This window comes from Lampetra planeri, chromosome 37 (genome assembly GCF_965212315.1).
Source record: "Lampetra planeri chromosome 37, kcLamPlan1.2.h2, whole genome shotgun sequence".
Lineage (NCBI taxonomy): Eukaryota > Metazoa > Chordata > Hyperoartia > Petromyzontiformes > Petromyzontidae > Lampetra > Lampetra planeri.
This window is the reverse complement of record NC_136143.1, coordinates 9,213,967-9,234,132: the sequence shown is the minus strand read 5'-3', so window position 1 is coordinate 9,234,132 and position 20,166 is coordinate 9,213,967. Positions and strand designations below refer to the sequence as shown.

Genomic DNA, 20,166 nt, shown 5'->3' with positions numbered 1-20,166 from the left:
GGTTAAGTGAAGGTTTTCACTTCATGCTATTATAAATGATTATACTTTATTAATTGATTTGGCTGACATTGTTGTGGTATTCCATTTGCACACATTTTTTACCACTTTCATTGAACAGCAAGCAGTTGAAGAGGCGTTACATTTAATCAATTCCATTGTCCTTCCGGATGCAACTGAAAGAGCACTATCCAAAGAATGCAAATTAGTTCATTATTTTGCTGCACTAGTGATCACATTTTACCTCTATGAGCGTGTTATTTTTGTTACCTGCACGACTCTTTAAACATTTAAGACAATCTGATAAGGAACAATATTGGCACAGTCCTTCTTTGAAGTGTGGCCGGATCTCTTTACACCCAAGAAAGGGCTGGATGTTAGGAGGTAATTTCAATTTCAAATTTATTTTGACTTAACAATTTGAGATCTCAAGAGACCAGGAGTGTCTTAATTAGCAAGAGTGAGCTGGGGCGTTACTCTGCCAGCACGGGGCGATTACTGCTATGCGTAGCCCCAATTTAGTAATTTGTGATGCTTATTTCGAATTTGACATTTCTATCCTGATGCTGACACTCAATGGCATATGCTTGCGAATGACATCAGGGGTTCTTTAATGATGACGGTGAAGCGGACGGCGCTTATATTGTTCCGGTTATTACACTCGCAGTATTAGTGTGGCCGCTGGGTTCGAACCGTTAACCCCTGCAGCAAGCAGTGAACACGCTACCGCTAGGCCATGTCACTGTCCCGTGGGTAAAGGTGACAGTTTAAAAGGTAAAGGTGCAGCCCTGCAATTGCCTTGAACACAGCACTGCTTGGCAGAAGGGCCTCCACTAAAAAGCCCCCTCATGCTGGACACACGCACTGTCACCCACCATCCGTGACTGACTGAGCGACTGACTTTGTCGTCATTTCCACTTGGCCAATGATTCCACTGCCGTGCCAGGAGATTGATTTGACAACCTCTGGCTTGCAGGTCCAGTGTGCTAATCATCACACCACGGCAACATTCCATTGAGTAGGAGGCGGGGACTGCGTGTCTTTATTTTGTATTTAATTTTGTTGATCATGTTCCCATGTATATTGTACTTATCGGCGTCATAAAACGAGACTATTACATTTTATTTTGCAACTCCCGCATAAATCATTGCTTTCCCCCCCCATTATTGTAGAATGGCTTCCTGGAATTGTTGCATTGTACGAGATTTTCCTTCAGTTGTCTCGTATCCTCACGAGGGTCATTGTGCCTTTTCACATGGATGACTACAGAGGTGTTTGTCACACATGATACACTAACAAAAAACAACGGTCCTCAAACCTGAAAGATGCTGAATTAAGTGGAAGCACATTTTTACATGACCGTTTTTATTTAGGGCACTCATTGATAACCAGGGTGAGACCACCAACTCACTACTTTTTGAGAACCCAATTTTAATCGCAGGAGATTGCCGAGGCTTAAATCCGGGGATCTCGGTGCTCTGGCAGTATTATCCCTTTGAGCTGCCAGGGCCACCTGACGGGAGTGGTTTTTTTCTGCCAGCACTCGGCAGTGTTAGGGGTAGAGGCTCTCGAAGCCCGAGGCAGGCATTTCATCACAGGCTTTTCTGCCGGACGATTTAAGTTACGTCTCATCAACTGCGCTGTGGCATTCGTGCGCGAGAATTGCAGCACCCTCTCGGCTACGGCGGATGAATTGAAAAACTAAATTCAAGCAACTGATGTCTGTGCTGTTGCTAGTTAACGGGTGACAAACTGTCAGTGCTCCGTCACTTGAGAATTTAATCTCAGACTGGAACCCTGATGTTTGAGCCTGGAATATTACACTGGTCAACAAAAAATAAAAAAACATTTTTTTCTGGCCTGGACTTTTGCAGCTGTTTTAGACTAATTTCAGGGTGCTGATTCCAAATCTGATCTCAGATTTGCTCTATCACATCTCATTTTTATATATCGGCATACCCCATTTTCATTTATTCCCCGAAATTAACTCTGTCACTTATGATTGCAAGTTGTTGCGAGTCAGTGACTGCTTTCGTGTTAAAATATGGTGCTGTATTTTTAGGATAGTGTGTTTATAATATCATTTTATGTAGATATCCACATTTATTTAATATTTTTCTTCTGCAGTTTTTATTGAAAATGCAATATTTGATATCTCAAAAACCTGAGGTGATAGACAAAAACTGATGCCAGATTTGGAATCAGCACCCCAAAATTACCTTAATACCGTTGGAATACCTTATGCCAGAAAAAGTGTGTTGACCAGTGTTATCAGTGATGTCGCATCGCCTAAGGACGTGCGTAGAATTTGTGTCGCGAGTGCTTTGCACAACAAAGTAAAAAATGTGAAGTGGATGGAAAGGGCATATTCTGTGATTATTGGACTTAACATTATCAAAATACTTTCAACAAAATGTACGCAGCTAAAATTAACTGCGACCTATCAGTATCAATTCAGCATTACCATGAAGGTGTTTGCTTTGTGGGGATTGCATGTGAATTCAGAAATTATTCCTACTGTGCTTTGTGGTTTTTATCCGGCTTGGTGGTGCAATGGGTAGAGCACACAACTGGCGTTGGGAGCGTTGTGAGTTTAAATTCTGTTTGGGGATCAACTGGACCCTCATTGTCTCTGCTAAATACATTGAACGTTCGTGGCAACTGGAAGCCAGCAGTGGTTCTCTTGCCATGTTGACATGAGGACCACCGATGAGAAATAGACGCATTTAACGAGGGAGTGGAGACTGAGAATAGGGGAAAAGCAGGAGAGAAAGGCAGCTGAAGAGATGCGAGAGATTAAATCAATGAATCAGGAGGCCATTACTGGACAAGAACAATTAAGGAAATGATGTAATGGATGAAAATGAGGGTAGGTCTTTGCCCAAAAAGTGTGAAGTTACAGGCTAACAATATTGGCGGTAGTTACATTGTGGAGGGACCAGCTACTGCCATGGGGAATGCGGAATTAGCACCGCTGGCTTGGGGACAATCAACAGGAGATGAATGCCCCTCCGTGGTCATTTGAGCAGGAAAGAACTTTTGACTTTCCTCCGTGCGAATGCGCGCAGAGCGAGCGGGCCAACTACGAGCGCTTCAAGCAATGGCTGCTCGCCAACAAGGAGCTGCTCATCCTCTCGCGCTGGCTGCTGGCGAGCACGGTCAGCGTGACCCTGACGGACGACAGCGACACGCCCACCTTCTACCAGACCCTCGCCGGAGTCACTCACTGTGAGTCTCTCGTACTGCGCGCTCGGTGTTACGCGTGGCGGTGTGTCAGCGTTGCGCGAGGTGGGACTCGGCTTGGGTTCCGGAGCGCATCGTTTTGTCCTCGGTGCCGCAGGGAAATTCAATGGTGGGGGAGGCACCCCCCGGTAAATCCGATTTCTTTACAAAAAACTTCGTTATTTCTCTTGAGCGCCAAATATTGCCACTTTCTAGCTTGTTATTTTACTTTTGTGTACTCAATAATTCTTCTTCTTCTTATGAAACACAACCAGTATCTGATATTCGAGTGAAAATCTGCCATTTCGCAGAGGAGTGGAGGAGAAAGTAACTTACAATATTACAAATAGAAAGTGTGGTCTAGAGGTGTGATGGAGCTGTACTGTGTACTATACAGCAGTGACTGACTGTAAATTACTCAACTGGTACTGCCCTGCCCGTGATGTTTCTGTGCGGCGTAGAGTTGGAATTGCTTTGCACGCTGTTATATGTTTGGGATTCGAAGCGAGATTTTCTATTTCTTTCCTCTTTTAGTTTTTAGAGGGTCCTCCAATAAAACTCTGTCATGTGTGAGACAGTGTATCCGCTCATGTGTTATTTGACAAACTGTGATAGCCTAGTGAGTGGCAACATAAGCACGGCCGCCACCGCTATAATCGTTACGATTGTTATTCTTTGTATTGTCAGCGACGCCACTATCCCATCATCTTTTCCCATCGCCACTGTCACCGCCTTCATTCTCGCTGCCATTTTCATCACTGTTTTCACCATTACCTCTGGGGTTTTATGTCATTGCGCACGAAATTCCGAAGTTTTGTATAATGGATATTAAATTGCATATCTATTGAGTAAAGTTCCCGTAAAACAATTAACGTGAAAGTCCATGTTTTTTTGCGAATATATGTTGGAAAAAGTGATTTCTGCAGGGCATGAATCAGGCTGCTTGTCTTTTTCTCTCTCCAGCTACACACATCGCAATTGATACTTGCTTGCTTGTATAAACACGTACATACACAATTCTCATAATCGCATCGTAATTACTTCCTTGCGAATTACATTAACACTTGTGAGTTTGTTCCGAACAAAATTCACTCTCGTTTCCTAACACGTACTTAATGAGTCATTTTTGGGTGTGTTCCATGAATAAGCTTAAATGGACATATGTACGTGTGACTGATCTGCGCTCTGTACGTTTGTTAATCAGGCGTGTTGCAGCATATATCGAGAGCGCCTTCAAGTAGCTCGCAAGTGTCTGCATTATTGTCTACAACAGCCAGCCGAAGTTATTCAGGATGGTCTCTTGACTTTACTCGGTGTGCCGTGCAGTTTAAGTACGCGATAATGTTTAATTGTTTAAATGCGCATGTAAGAATATAAAAAAGCAACGTTCATTTAGGTAGGGTCGTATTAGCGTCTGTGACCGCGCGGTTTGAGCATGCTTGAAAGGCCTCTTTTCTGCAGAACCACTTTTGTCCAACCCTAACTCAGTTGTCAGATTCCAGCCCTTGTAACCCTCCCACTCGGCTGCTTTCAGCTCTGTCTTATCGCCCACATTCATATGTAAATGATGTGCGTGTTCATATGCTAACGAAGGAATATGCATATTGTGCACGGTCGTGTTATTGTTCTTTGAAATATGCAGCATGATCGGTCCGGGTGGGGGATTGCAAATCGCTGCACTTATTTCTTGTTTGGCCTCTTACTACCCACACGTAACAGGTGAAATATAAATAAACCACCACTATCACTCGCTCTCATCAAACAATATAAATCGTTCGCGCGAGACGCTTGGCCCTCTGTCTTACAAGTTGCAAAAACAATGGAGAGAATTGCTTTCGTGAACATTTATATCCTGAATGTGCCAAAGATACAAACAGACAATTATATGGTAATGGTATATGAATATAAATAAGTATTAGCTTGTCACAGGCTATAACTTGCTGTGCTCTGTTTTCTGCTAAACCTCACTCCTGCATTGGTGGTGATAAAATTAGCCTTGCAAGGCTAATTTCTCATTTTAACGTCATGCTAATCTCTCACATTATCATAGCTACTTCTATGCTAAATTCCTCTGTTGACATGTAAACTCCTTTGTCAAGGCGCTCTGCTCCTCTCACCCAGCTTAAATACGCTGCCAAGCTCAGCAGTGTTCATTGGAGCGCTGTCTTTTCCAAAAGCTCCGTTTCTTCACCTGAGGACGACCACTTGCGTTGTGGCCGAAACGTCGTGAGAATTTCTTTTTATTATTTTATTATTTCCCTTCTACGTGACTTTACCAAAAGAATCAAGAAGATGAAAGCCTTGCCAAGGGTCCGATTTGCCACATGAAACACAATAACATGTCCTTTCGTCTTCCTTTCGGCTTTCTAAACCATTGTTTTCAACAGGCGTTTTCTTCAGACAGGGGTGCTCTCCGGTTCGATTTTGACTCTTTTGAGTCTTATCAGCAGTGGCCTTATAAAATGTTGCTGGGTTCTCTGATGTTGTAGGCAAGAGTCCCATCCGGTAGCACACAGCAAAAGTACACGAGCATTATTGCCACGCTGTGTTCTCATCCATCCGATAATGTGGATTCTGTAAGCTTTACGATACGTGCATTGGATTGTGTACGAATCTGTGCTTTTCGTTTCGTACTGGCTGGGTCACGAATCCGTTCTTGTCACCCCTGCAGAGCTTTAATTCTAGATTTGAAGCTTTCGTGCCAGATTTGATGCAGCAAATCTGGCTGTGACTGTCCCACCTGATGACGGAGGCTTGTGTTGCCTCCGAAACGTCGTGATTTTATTGTTTTATTTTTATAAATTTTTATTTCATTTTTTACCTACGTGACTTTACCAAAAGAACTAAGAGTATGAATCCCTGCAGAGCTGCTGGAGGCTGCCGTTATAATTAATCACAACGTAAACAAAACGATTGATACGTGAACCGTGCGCACGACCCTTTGATTGCGACAATTCGTCAAATTATTGAGCATAATTTACCGTCCTTTGAACATCAAATCGGTTTGAGGAGTGGATGGTTGATATGTGCGATAAAAAGAAATGCAAGCGAGAACAAGTATTGCAAATATAATCAAAGAATTATGAGCCAGGGATGCAGATGCTTTCATTGGTAGGCACGGGGGGGTGGGGGGTTTGTGTGTTGGGGGGGGGGGGTAAATAATGTAGATGTATAGCCAGTAGAGGGGGCATGTCAGCACTTTAACGGTTACCATCATTATCTGTGACGATGTGTGGACGGGAATGAAAAGCACTAATTCTCTGGCCTCTCTATTTCATCGCTATGAAGAAAGGGCCATTTTCCATAAATGTCCCCTTGTTTATGTACTTTCCTTTAAAGCAGTGTTATCGATGAACGTGTTGAATTGTTGTGGTACTTAAGCAGAAGAAGAACGTGTGATCGTATCTGTTTAGACTACATGATACAGAACATTACGTGAAAGCATCAGTTTATCGGATAAAATACTAAAAGCCTTGAATAGTACGAGTAAGAATATATTATATATTTATCCATCAGTACATTAACTAATTGTATCACCGTCAATTGACTGAAACGTGACACTGAATAATTGCATCCCAACTGCGTATAATTTATTGGTTAGAATTAGGTTTGTTAAACAGTCGTTGAACCAGTAATCATTTACCAATTCTTAAAGTCAAGAATTTAGTGATTCCAGTGGAATTTTAGTAACAAGTGCGCTGTTCGGAATGCGCGAAACAAACACACATCACAACACACGCAAATCTCATTAGGGTTCTGTCGCAGCTATCGTAAAGCACCAGCGGGCAGGCCTGAGCCATCGCGTGCTACATTTGCCCTTGTTTCTCAGTTAAAAGGTAAAACTGCAGCCATGCGATTTCTTGCTCGCATCGGTGCCGATGGACGGGCCTCAAGTAGAGGGGGCGTTCTAGAAGGTGTTTGGCTTACTCTTGCATGCTGGCCAGACAGGGCGGATGACCTGGGCTAACCGCCACACTTTTACACTTTTATACCAGCGCACCCGACCGGCTGATAGACTTCAATGTCGTGCACCCATTCGTACTGCTTGGTGGACGTAGGCGCGCCTGGATTTAAGACATCTCCCGCTTTTGTTTCGACTGCAATATTTTGCTGTCTTTTCTTGGATTTTCTGTTTGCACTTAGTCACATATTCACTTTAAGATGTTTTTTGTTCATGTTTTTGTTTTTTTGTTTGTTGCGGTTGCACCCGATTCAAGAGCCGAATGGCTCACAGGGCTATACCTAATAAATGAACTTGAACTGCTGTGCCATCCATTGGTCATGGCCAGTACCAACACAACAGATCATTTTGTTTCTCACTTAAGCTAAACATTTTCAGCTGATTGCGGGACCATTTCTACATGTGTGTGACACAACCAATTTTTTGCAACAACAAGATCTATTTTTTTAACCTCGTTAACATACGCACGTTGGCGGGGTGGAATTGGCAGGCTGTGTTGCGGTTGAGTGAAACATTTCTGGTAATGTCTCACTGGCTGATATCTCTTAACAAGCTCCATTAAATTTTGATTTGAAGCTTTCGTGACTGCAGGGATTCATATTCTTGGTTCTTTCGGTAAAGTCACGTCGAAAGAACCAAGAATATAAGCTCCATTAAATTTTACTTCTTGTTGAATGGAACAACAGGAGTTTCTGAGCTGTGGTTGCCTGCCACAGTGATTATGAACTTCTTTTGCACCGTACGTAGCCAACCGTGCTGCTTATCTATGGGTGTCTATGGGTCTGGGTGTCTATGGGTCTCTGTGGTTGCATGGATGTTGAAGTTCTTCCGCACCGTACGTAGGCAACCGTGCTAATCGGAGGATTAGTGTTATACAATTAAAAAAACACATTTAAATTGTATTACATTTTGTGTTCTTACAACAAAGGGTGCGATAGACACTATTACTTCACGAACATATTTAAATCTGATTATTGGTTTACGATAGCAGAACATATGCTTTCGTGTTTTTGTCATTTAATCTAGAATGCATTTTTAGTGTGCATTTTCAAAGTCTTTTCTGCCACTAAATGCACTTGGCAATGGAAGCGGAAATTACTCCCATGTCCCAAAATGAGAGGATGGTGCTGCAAGGTGCTTAAAGTTAAGTAGAAATTTTATTTTAAATTGAGGCACATTAAAATTTCATTACATTCAACTTCGACGGTGGTTTCTTTGTTTTCTTTATACAGTTATTATTTCCATAATGGTATAATGCGTCTTACAGTGGAAATGAACTTTGTAAGAAGTTAGAATAGCTTAATTGAAAAGGTTACAAAAGTTTGCACTCCTAGATAAATATGAGCAAAACAAAAAGTCACGTACGGAAAGTTTTGGGTTTATCAGATTAACCAGGTAAGAATTCAAGACAACAGGGATGAGAATTTTGCAACAGTGACCTGGGTCACAAAAGAGAAAAAGAAAAACCGATAAAGTCCAGCAATGCAGCGAAACTCTTGAATCGCATGGGAAATCGAAAAACATTGCGCGAGCATAAATCATCGTTAAATAATAAAATTATCCCTCTTATCGTGAATCGGCTCAGGCGGATTATTGTTAAAGAGCGGAGATATTTGTTGGAGGGGCACAACTAGAATGCAGGGCAGAACGTGTAATTGCCTAGGGCAGTTATCGAAGGCGTACCGAGATGAAAATGGTTTTACAGAGGTGGATGAGAGAGGGGGACACTTTTGTAAATGCGAACTTGGATCATGGTGGAGCAATATGTCAGGGTCTCAAGCGAAGAACATTTTAAATCAATATGAATTTCCTGCACCCCCATTTTTGCAGCTTTGATTATTAAGTTTTCCTTTAGTTTTTTGTTCATTTCCAGGTGTTGTTATGAATGATTATTGTCGGCAAATATGAGTTGGTTAAGCACTCTCCTTCCTCTGGAGTGAAAATGGGAAGTCAAAAGTGGTTTTCCTGTGGATAGACTGGCTGCTGCTACTGCAATGTTGAAAGTCCACTCCAAGTTCAGAGGTTATCAGTGGAAAATTAACACCGTCCCAATACGCATTTGAACAGCGAGATAATTCTGCTAAGATCTTAACCAACTTGAGATAACTCGAGGCATTTTCAACTAAGAACTTTGTAAAGTCAGTCCGCTCCAGGTGAGATGTTACACAGCACTTGCAGTGGCGAGCCGACAGGCTTTGTATGGCAGTGCACTGTGGACGTTTAATACAGCATGCACAGCTTACGCTAAATTGTAGAGGCTCTTAAGGGATTTTTTTTATTATGGGGAATTTCTTATTCCCCATGTGCGAAGACCCCGGGGCCGGCCCAGGACACGCTGGCGGGACTATGTCGCTCAGCTGGCCTGGGAACGCCTGAGAATTCCCCAGGAAGAGCTAGAGTCTGTCGCCAGGGAAAGGGACGTCTGGACCACCCGACTCAACATGTTGCCGCAGTGACCCTCACCAGGATAAGCGGCGGAGGAACGAACGTAATAAATGCCGAATAATGATATTTCACCATAAGCGTTAGCACCCCGTTTTTAAGCAGGTGCACTTCATTGTGATGTGGACGTGTCTTTTGGTGAAGCCAGTTAATACACTCGTTTGTGAGAGTTTCGCTTGCCGTTAAAACCATCCCCTGGGCCTCGCGATTATGCGATTTATTTTTTCAACGCCCCGTTGCATTACGCCCGGTCACGGTACAGTGTGAGCCTTAAGAACCCTGGACAGCATCGGCAAAGCCTTTCTCTCTCCCGGGCATATAGGCAATCAGCATGCTGTCCCCCGTCATATAATCTGATTCTCGCTGGCTTTATTGATTTGTAGTAATTCTTCCACTGGTTGGATTATCGGTCCGGGCGGAGCAGCTTCCAAGGTACATCCTGGCCTTTTTCTAAGTGCCGTCTCCTTGCATGCATGCGCTTGCAGCGCACATGCAAGCAAGCCCCCCCCTCATCTCCCTCAAGCGACAGGAATTCCCACACTCGCTGCTGCTGCTGCCGCCGCTGCTGTGGCATACGTCCCTCGTGGTGTATTTGCGTTGAAGTAATTGGCCCATGTGCCTTTGCGTGTGGCCATGCCTCGCCTCTCCGAATGCTCTTGCTCCTGGGTTGAGCAGCGCAAGCAGTTCCAGCTTGTTGTCTATCTGTCCGACTAACGTAACGCCTGTGGTGTTTTCGCGGTCCAAAGGGGGGGGAGGGGGGGGAGTGATAATGCGGGAAAATTTAACAGTCGTTTATTGATAGCTGACAGGTTTGGCTTTCATTGCAAACCTTTTAGAAACGTGTTTACACAATTCGTACGGTGCTATTCAAGTGTTTCTTTTCGTTGTGCCCCGAAGAGTCACTCCCGCGCAATGTTCGTCAAACTTCCGGGAATGACGGTGGTGCGATCGCTCAAGGGGATTTAGCGGGCGGTCGGCGTTGGCGGCCGCGCCGGCGCGCGGACGAGTGAACGCATCTGGCGCCGCGCTCTGCTAGTGCCGCGCGTGTGGGCCGCTCGGGAGGATGCATGGGCTCGAGCCCAGGAAAGGATGCGGGTTGGCGAGACCCCGACCGGCGCAAACGCGTGTGGTGCTGCTCTGCGTGGCGCGTCGTGCCGGCAGGTAGGGACCACCTCCCCTGTGCCTCCCTGCTGGTTTCCTTCCTTGCATGCCAGTCCCTTCGTTCCACCTGCTCCTGTGTGCATTGATCTGCTCATACTGCACCTTTTTGTTACGAATGCCCAGTCGAAGCGTAGCAAATTTCTAGCACAGCGGCTGTTGCCAAGATCGCTGCTCCCTTTGTCACTCTGTGGACGTTCGAATCCGCGAGAACTGCTCTGTTGCTTCGTTATCTTTGAGACGCGGCTGCTCGATGCGTCTTCAGTTTCAAGGGGGAATTTGCAGTTGTCGGTACGAGTGAATCCCCCAGTTTTAGAAGGTGCCACTTTGAGCGGGAATCACTGCGTCGTGCTGCAATAATATTTCGTGCGAACACCTTTTAAGCGAACGTATTTAAAAAAAATAGAACTTGGGAAATTTTACAGTTTTTTCCCCTTTGAAGACTTTCCTTTGAAATGCCAGTCTGATTAATGAGATTATAAGGTTCTGAAACAAAACCAGGCTTTACGAAAGGTGTTTCATTTTGTTGAAATATTTATTTTCCAAAGGATGGTTAATCGAGATTAATGACTTTTGTCTTGGTGATGGCATAAATACGGCAATACATGAATATCACTTAAAACCTTTTTTTTCTTTTGAAATTTTATATATGGGTGTGCCTGTGGTTATAGTTATAGTTGTTTTTCAAAGGATACTATTGTTAAAGATACAAAAATAAAACTCAACACATTCATCAATAACATTGTGGCCTTAATGGGAAAAACATAATAGGCACATTTTCTGCAGTGACCCCTTTTTATGTGCTCTGCAGAAGGGCAATTGCACGGAACGTTGGCTATTATATATTTTTCCTTTTTAAGCCTGCAGTGTTATTGATGAATGTTGTGAACTTTACTGTTAATTCTGCTATTGCACTTCTGTCAATGCAGCATCACCAAATTATCTTCATTTAGGAGATAGATTGGTGTCTATAATGGGGCGAATTGCCCGATGATGCTGGATGCAATTACCAGCGAAACGTCGTACTCAAACTGTAAATGTTGTGGTTTCACGCTTCAACACACCGGTGGGCTAAAGCAGTGAACTATTTGTCTTTTGTCAACGTGACACTTTTTTACTGATTGGCCGTGTCGGGTGGTGGAGGGTTACGACACATTTATAAATAACGCGATCTAAACCCAAAAAAAAATCGTTGATTATGAACAATATTGGTTGCGAAAGCCTACGTGTTAAACTGATAAATCATCTGTTCGTTCTAATGGCAGATAAAGCTTAAAGTGAGTAGCCTACTTTGGGAACTATCCAGGGCAGCGAGGACTCTGGGCAATCAGTGATCACCATTACCCGGCCAGACTTGCCCGTCTGTATTGAAGAGTCCCTTACTGTGAGACAATCCACTCTGAAATTCAATTTAAATGTGCCGATTTCATCCCAGTTAATTACTTGGCACATTATCCGAAAGAAAACTAATGAGAAATATTATTTCGTGTGTCTTCGTAAAACTCGTATGCTAGTGTGTAATGCTAGCAACTGTAGGATCAAAAATGAAATGAAAGGAAATTGCCTATTTGTTTTTTTTCTCGTATTTTGGTCGCAGTAATGTGAAAACTGTCGCACGGTGACCTACGCCTGTGAATGATGATGTCTCTGGGTCATAAATGTTGACTTTGCTCTTTCCAGCAGAAGTGGAACTGCCAGCAGCGTGCAGCAGAGCAAAGGTTGCGAGCCCACTTGGCGGGGCGCATTCGCGTGTCGCGGAAAGTTTAACTTGTTAAATTTATCCCAGTTCATAGAAAAAAAACTTTTAATGATTTTTTTTTATTATAAGCATATTTATTCTATCTCTGTTGAATAAATTTGATGGATATTAATAGTTTACATTGCGCTTCTGCCTATAACGGGCTTGCATTAATTCCCGTACAGAACTTGCAATGAGCTGTGTCTGTTATCCAGGGTAATGGCGTGGTGGGGTGGCCCAGATAAAACAAAAGCACGGATTGTAAAAAAATTTAAATTAGCTAAAAAATTTTCATTTGTTGTTCACCTACGTAGAATGAAGGCATATGACGTGCAATCTTTTAGTGTTGCTGCCTAAAATGATAAAATAAGTGTGACTTGCCGACAGTTTTTGCAGCTGTGCGAGTCGCTGACCCCTCGACGACGGGGGGGGGGGGGGGGGGAGCAGCTTCGAGTTGAACCGGCGCGCACGTTAAAGAGGTTACGTTTCGATTTAAATGAAGATTTCATGACTGCAGGGATTCATTTTCTTGGTTCTTTCGGTAAAGTCACGTAGAATGGAAATAATCAAATAATAAAAATAAAAAATAATAAAATAATTCTCACGACGTTTCGGCCACAACGCAAGCAGCCGTCCTCAGGGTCTGAAGAGTCTTCGGACTCTGTCTTCTCGACAGACCTGTTCTTCACCTGAGGACGGCTGCTTGCGTTGTGGCCGAAACGTCGTGAGAATTATTTAATAATGTTTTGTTTTTATTATTTTATTATTTCCATTCTACGTGACTTTACCGAAAGAACCAAGAAGAGGTTACGTTCGTTTAATTGCGTGCACGGTTAATCCGCGAGTCGGGTGATCCGCCGCTTATTATATTTTCGAGAGTTAATCGGAATGGAATAGCAGCGGCCAGTCGCGTAGAAAACATCTTCGGCGCAGATTCCCCCGTAGGCGTTTAAACATCGCGGTACAAGGGGGTGGGTGGGGTGGAGTGGGAAGCAAATCATCCGGCGCCGTTACGCAAAACGGGCCACGCCGTTTAAAATAATTCGTGTGCTTTGTGAACAGTTCCGAAATAGAGCATTGCAAACTGTATTTCTGTTAAACTGTTTTAATTATACTTTTTTAAAATTAGATTACACATCGTGAAGCGCGCACCTCCTGAGTATTGTTTGGTAAATACAGCATAGTAACGCACGCTCGCCATCGCGGTGGTTAAGTGCTTCTCTGTCCCTTCTGATGTGTTTAGCATGCCTTGGCAGTTTAGTCGTTGTCTGAGTGCCTCTCAGGGGGTTTTTGCCTTCAAAATGTGCTAATTAGGGTCCTGGAAACAGTCGTTCTGCTGCCAAATTACCTCCAACGCGTTCACTGGGCTCCATTGTCCCAGTGTTAGCCCCTTTGCACCTGACACCTGAAGCCTTGCACAACCTCCTTGCATGTCAACAAAAAATGAATAAAACGGTCGAACAAATATGGGAGTGCATTGACGGTGGCGTTGCCAGCCCACGCAAAATCAGGTCACCGCCTTTGGCATTATCGCTGCCTTTTCGCAGGAAAAAAAAATAGTGGGCTGACGTTTTGGGTACAGGCCCTTCTTCAGAGCAGAAGGGGCAGGAAGATTGGCTGCAGTGTAATGGGAAACAGTTCATGCGTGGAGTAAAAATTGTTAGTGAACTGATTTCAAATTTCCAGTGGTTGACAGTGATGCACTGTAAAATGAAATCTCCAGATATAGGTGTTTCCATTTTTCTGTCCTTTCCGCCATCTCCAATCACCGGCAGTATTTTCTAAAGTTCTGTCTCCAACAGGTCGATCTTTCTGCCTTCTTTTCTGCAGGACCATTTCGCAAAATGTCAAAATGTAAAAATGCCTTGTGTATATATTTGTCTGGGTTAAGGTGGGTCGGGATGAGCTTCAGGTGTCATTTTGTTGGAAATTTGATTTTTAGGCCCAGTTTAATATTTAATTTGATATTTTTCCCAAAAAAATTCTTTCAACACCAACTTTTGCATCATTATGCGCTGAATGTTAATTTTTTTACGACTTATAATTGAATGATTTTTTTTTAATCCGTAACATTTCATTGGCACAATTTTTTGAATATATTTTAATATAAAGAACTAGCTCCAATAATTTACGCCAAAATGCACGTGCCACGTTATCAAAGTGTCATTTGCCTGACTGAACTTTTGTCAGTAAAAGCACGGAAGAGAGGTCACCGTGGTCGCGGCTCGGTAGCGATTTCTGTGCTCTTTCCAACAAGGATGCATGTCACGTGATGTCATTTTTTGACGAAGACTTGACGAGTCTGTGGAATATATTCACTGCACACAAAGACGATGGTGCGTTGCGCATACAGAAGCCCTCGGCCTTTTCCAGGCTGATGGGATTTATAAAGAGAAAGATTTCCAGCCTTCTCCACAACAGTGAAAAAAGGTCTCAATGTGCACAAACTTATGCAGCACATCAGACGTGGGGTCAATTACTATTCTAATTGTGTCATGCGTAATTAAATTCAATCACATTGTTATTGTAGCTACACCTAACGACGCTGCTTAAATAGTGATTACAATTGATCCCAGGTCTGCACCACACGCTTTGAAGCAGAGGTAATTAAAAAAAAGAATCATTTTAAATACCCCTTCCATAATTTAAATGAAACAAGAAACATAACCTGTTTATATTTGAAGGAGTAAACTAAAATACCCTGACTATAATTATACAACAAAGTTGGACGAACTAAGATGAAAAAGTGTCAAACGGTTGTGCCATAATCATTCCATATTGGTGATTTTGTGCCATTGGTGGAAATTCCATGTTCCGATAAACCGGGACCAGACTCTTTAGGACGACCTCAGTTGTCCAGCCACGAAGTTATATCACCAATGCCTTGCATATATCACAGAATACATACTTGCATGCAGTTGCCAGTAAATGTGGCAAATATTTAGATCCAGAAGCATTCTTTTTTAAATGAGGCCATCAGCAAGTTGTGATATGCATTTTTGTGTAACGCTTCGAGCTGTACTTTATAATTCCAGAAAGTCGACTACTAATCCTCTTCAAAGATTAAGGTGATGGACTAAGCCTCTTGCTTAGGATTACTGTTGGGAATCTCAGGACGGTTACTTAGTGATCACTCGCCAGCGAGTGATCCTATTTGCGCCACAGTAATCTAAATTCTTGCTCGATCGATACATCTGCCAAAGAATGAACCTAGTGTACTCACCGGACGGTGAATGTGCTCGAACGATGTACTTGTCATCGGTTATTGCGCCCTTTGATTTAATCAGCTGTCTCCAGGGGAGTCTCTTGCTATGGTTCCATGACCGTTTGTAAGTGGACTCTTCTCCGGTCCGAGGTATGGCCCATTTACCGTTTCAGTTTCAACAGCGTGGAACCGGTCTGTGTCTCCCCCCCCCCCACCCCCTATACTGCGTGAGCCGCACGGCTCCAAAGGGTTGGCGCCTCTCTCTCACACCTGCCTTCCCCCTACCTACTCACTGCGATATTTTACTTTTATATTTTAAAAGTAAATACCGTAATATCGAGAAAATGTCATGCAAGCTCAGGTTGGGTCAGGCTATTTTCAAGCCAAAATCAATTATGTTTGTAATTTAATTACGCTTTTTTTGTTGTTGCAAAAACTCTTAACGTGATGTTAAAATTAATTGTTTGACACATTTACTCGTGCATAGGTTTTCGCGGTTGTGCTTTATATCGCCCTCCTCCAGTGTGTGTTTCCGGGTTTTTCCGCGTGTTGCATCGTGTCCGACATTACGATCCACATGCTGTTGCACCCATTACGGTTGGCAGACTTAAACTCCGTTTCACACCACCGGTGCTCCGTACACCTTTTGTCACGTAGGGACGGTCTTCACTGGAGTCTCCCAAGGCTAGGCTGCCGTAGTATTTATCCAGTTGAATATTGCACGTGCATGCAAAGCACACTTACGGTGCCTAATGCACAGAATCTTATCACTCTTGCAATGTAGAATCGTGGAAAAGCCACACGGAATGATATGCGTTGCTGGCTATGGTTATTGTCGTCAGCAGTCATTATCAATGCACACCTGGGATGAAGACCTCCCCTTCACATCCTCCATCCGCCACTGCGTTACCACGCTCCATCTGACTACTACACGTGAACTGGTGTCGTTGCTCCAACTCCCCACTATGGTTGTCTGGCTGGTTTGGCTGCCATCCTGTTACTAATGTTACCCATCAGCCATCATTCCTTCCTGCAAAGTGGCCTGCCCTGGCCCACTTATCTTAGAAGTCAATAAGATGTCTCCGATTTGTGTGTGTTCACTCTTTACCTATTACTGGCAATAATCTTGGAGACCGTTAGCTTTAGAAGCCTGTGGTTGTCCTATGGATAACTTGCCCCCACCATAAGAATGTGGACTTTCCACCACCGTCTCTGGGATGTCAACAAGAGATGGCTACTGCAATATATTTTTTTCTGGTTGTACTGCGTTTTGTTCAGTATGATCTCCGACATTTTTCTCCACGTGTTGAAAGCTTCATTTCCTGCAGAAGCTTCCCAATTCATGGAGCAAAACTTGTGGCACAAATCCGAAATATATAGGAGAACTACCACTGTGTATAACTGCGATAAACCTACGCAGTGAGATAAGCACTGCCCCACCCTATGCTTAAGTGCCGAGCGGTGGGGGTTATGCATACCCCTGTAATCCAGAGCTGTGGGGGTGAGGGTTTGTGGATTGCGCAAATATTGTGAAACTCCCTTCCCCATGGAGTTCGAGGTGCAATACCCTGGCTCGCAAAGAGACCGCGGTACTGCCAGCCAGGGCCAAATCATGGTCCTGTCAGGCCCCTGGGCACAGGTCTTTTGGAGGCACCCCCCCCCCGCTTTCCTATATTGGTGTCTTTCTTCCTCTTCGCAAAATCATCCTCTTCGTAAAAACATCCACTAGATCGTCAAAATCTAGCTGTCTGACAAGGTGACTATTGACATGCCTGGCAATGAGCTGAAACGTGTTTGGCACATGCTACTCCGCAGCTAATTTTTTATTCTGCCTAAAAGGGAAAATGACCGCTCACCCTGGCAGTTTGTCACTGGCAAAGTTAGAAAAATCCGAAGTGCCACGAAAACATTGGGGGAACACTGACTGCAGACTTGGTGCCTGCATCGGCTCAAGAAATTTAGTTGGGCACTTCTCACCCTCAGAGTCAGACATGAAAGACTTGAATTGGATCAGTTCGTTTGGCAAAGTTCATGTCCAGTTCTGATGGATATGCAGCGGAGAGTGCATTTACTTTTTCCACTATGACATCACTGTTAGCCACCTGATCTGACATAAACGGAACTCCAAAGAGACTGGTCAAACGCTTGTAAGCGTCCAAGCGATGTTCAAACAGCTTATCAATGACCACATACGATGTTTCTATTTTCATCTTCTCCCCGCAAGTGTCACACCTGGCTCTGAGCTCTCATCTGCAAATGTTTTGCGTTTCACCTTTCGCTGAAGATCGTGCTTATATGACTGAGAGACACCTGTCACATTTAAGGCTGCCCTTTCAAAAGCCTCAAACTGGTCTCGCTGTGGAACAGGTCAACTATGACGTCCCAGAAATGTGCCATGAACACCATCTCTAAGGTGTCCAATTTAGCACATAGTCCAGCCGCCTCAATTCGAGTATCTCTTTTCTCATTATCATCATTGCATATACCACTGAAGGCCTCTCTAATGTGGGTGTAATTTCTCCACAGTGCCTTGGTTGACTCTGCTCGAGCACTCCACCGAGTACTGGACAGCGATTTTACTGCCAGTCTGACATCTGTCTTCCGAAAGACTTTCCCCCCATCTGTGTGTGGATGAAGAGCAAAATGTGTACAGTGACTGCAGCAACATGTTAAAAAAATACTCGTCAGCCTCTGGGCTACTGCCGTCTGAGGTGTTAACACAACTAAGTTAAGTGAATGCGCTGCGCAAGGCACATACTCTATGAGAGGGTTTTTTTGTTTCAGGTGGGCCTGTAGCCCATTGTATTTTCCTGACATGTTGCTTGCATTGTCATGTGACTGACCTCTACAGTTTGAGAGGTCCAAGGCCGTCCACCATCAAAGTCACACAGTCTGTATTCTTAGGTTTTTTTCGGTAAAGTCACGTAGGTAAAAAAGAACTTGCATCTTGGAATCCCTGCCTCACTTGATACAGCAAATCTAGTTGTGACGGTCCCACCTGATGACGGAGACTTGTGTTGCCTCTGAAACGTCGTGATTTTTATTTAATTTTTATTTTACTTTTATTAATTTAAATTTTTTACCTTCGTGACTTTACCGAAAAAAACCTAAGAATATGAATCCTTGCAGTCACGAAAGCTTCAAATCTAGAATTGACACAGTCTGCTCAAGTTTGACCAGTGTGGCTCTCAATTGGCTCAAGGTCCAGGAATCGCTCCACCACATTCCCACTGCTGTTAACAAACCGGAATATGAACGTCAATTGGTCCACATGTGACAGGTCTGGGGTGGAGTCAACAATCCCGAATCTCATCTGCTATTGTTTGGCGAGTTTTTGACCCATTAGCTCAATGAGTTGTTCACATATTGTCGATGGCAAATAGGACATTATGCCTCCTCCTTTTCCGCCAAACTTTTTAATATGTTCATCAAAGAATGGGTCAAATTGCGATAGCAATTCTAGGATGCCAATGCTTATCTCTCACATTAACATAGCCACCTCAGCGCGCTCGCCGTGGAGGCCGCTCACCGATCTTACATTAACATGCTCATTTTTACCTGGCAGTCCTTTGATTGGTGGAAAACCCACCACCTTCACGGTCGCTGCCCATCACTTACATTAACATTAGCTGCCCTAGATTTTAAGCTTTCGTGACTGCAAGGATTCATATTCTTGGGTTTTTTCGCTAAAGTCACGTAGGTAAAAAATTAAAATTAACAAAAGTACTTTTTAAAATTAAAATTAATAAAAGTACTTTTATTAATTAAAATTTTTTACCTACGGGACTTTACCGAAAAAACCCAAGAATATTAGCTACCCTGGCCATGCTGCTGACATTTGGGCTACGCCTATTTCAAACATTTATAAACAGTTTCCCTTTAGAAGATAACCCATTTTTCCTGATGACGACCGCTTGTGTTGCGATCGAAACGTCGTAGTTTTTTGTTATTTTCTTTGAAACTATCTACGTGACTTTACCTGAAAGACCCAAAGAATATGAATTCCTGCAGTCACGAAAGCTTTAAGGCAACATTTTCCTTAATCTTTAAGTATGGATTGGGTCTCTTATATATGCGTTAGTGTATGAAAAAATATCGCTTTTGGCATATTTTTTTTTATGTTTCACAAAACCGCGGTGTATTTTTAAGGATTGATTTGTCATCTGCTAACTAAGCTCTCAACAAACGACGAGCCCTCGGTCTCACTAGCTGGCTTTTTAGTGCAGCTAATTTGGTTGGAAGGGCAGCTAGCTGACTAATTTATGTTAACAAGCTGAATCATATGGGCAGCTAGCTATGGAAAATGGGGAGCTTGCTATAATAAAGGGATAGCTAGTCACGGTAAGTCAAATAACGAACGGCTTGCCATAATATGACGCCCTTCGAACTGTCCTGTTATGTAGAATGAACTGACTTGTTGGTGAATATTGTATCATGCCACAG

At 43.4% G+C, this 20,166-nt stretch overlaps 1 protein-coding gene across 1 annotated transcript in view; it reads left to right on the top strand.

Moving 5' to 3' along the window:
* Nucleotides 1–20,166, top strand: part of LOC144731036 (ubiquitin carboxyl-terminal hydrolase 32-like) — an 80,765-nt gene that overhangs the window by 12,474 nt on the left and 48,125 nt on the right. Inside the window, 1 exon segment of the mRNA XM_078612015.1 lies at nucleotides 3,066–3,225. Coding sequence (XP_078468141.1) covers nucleotides 3,066–3,225 — 160 coding nt within the window.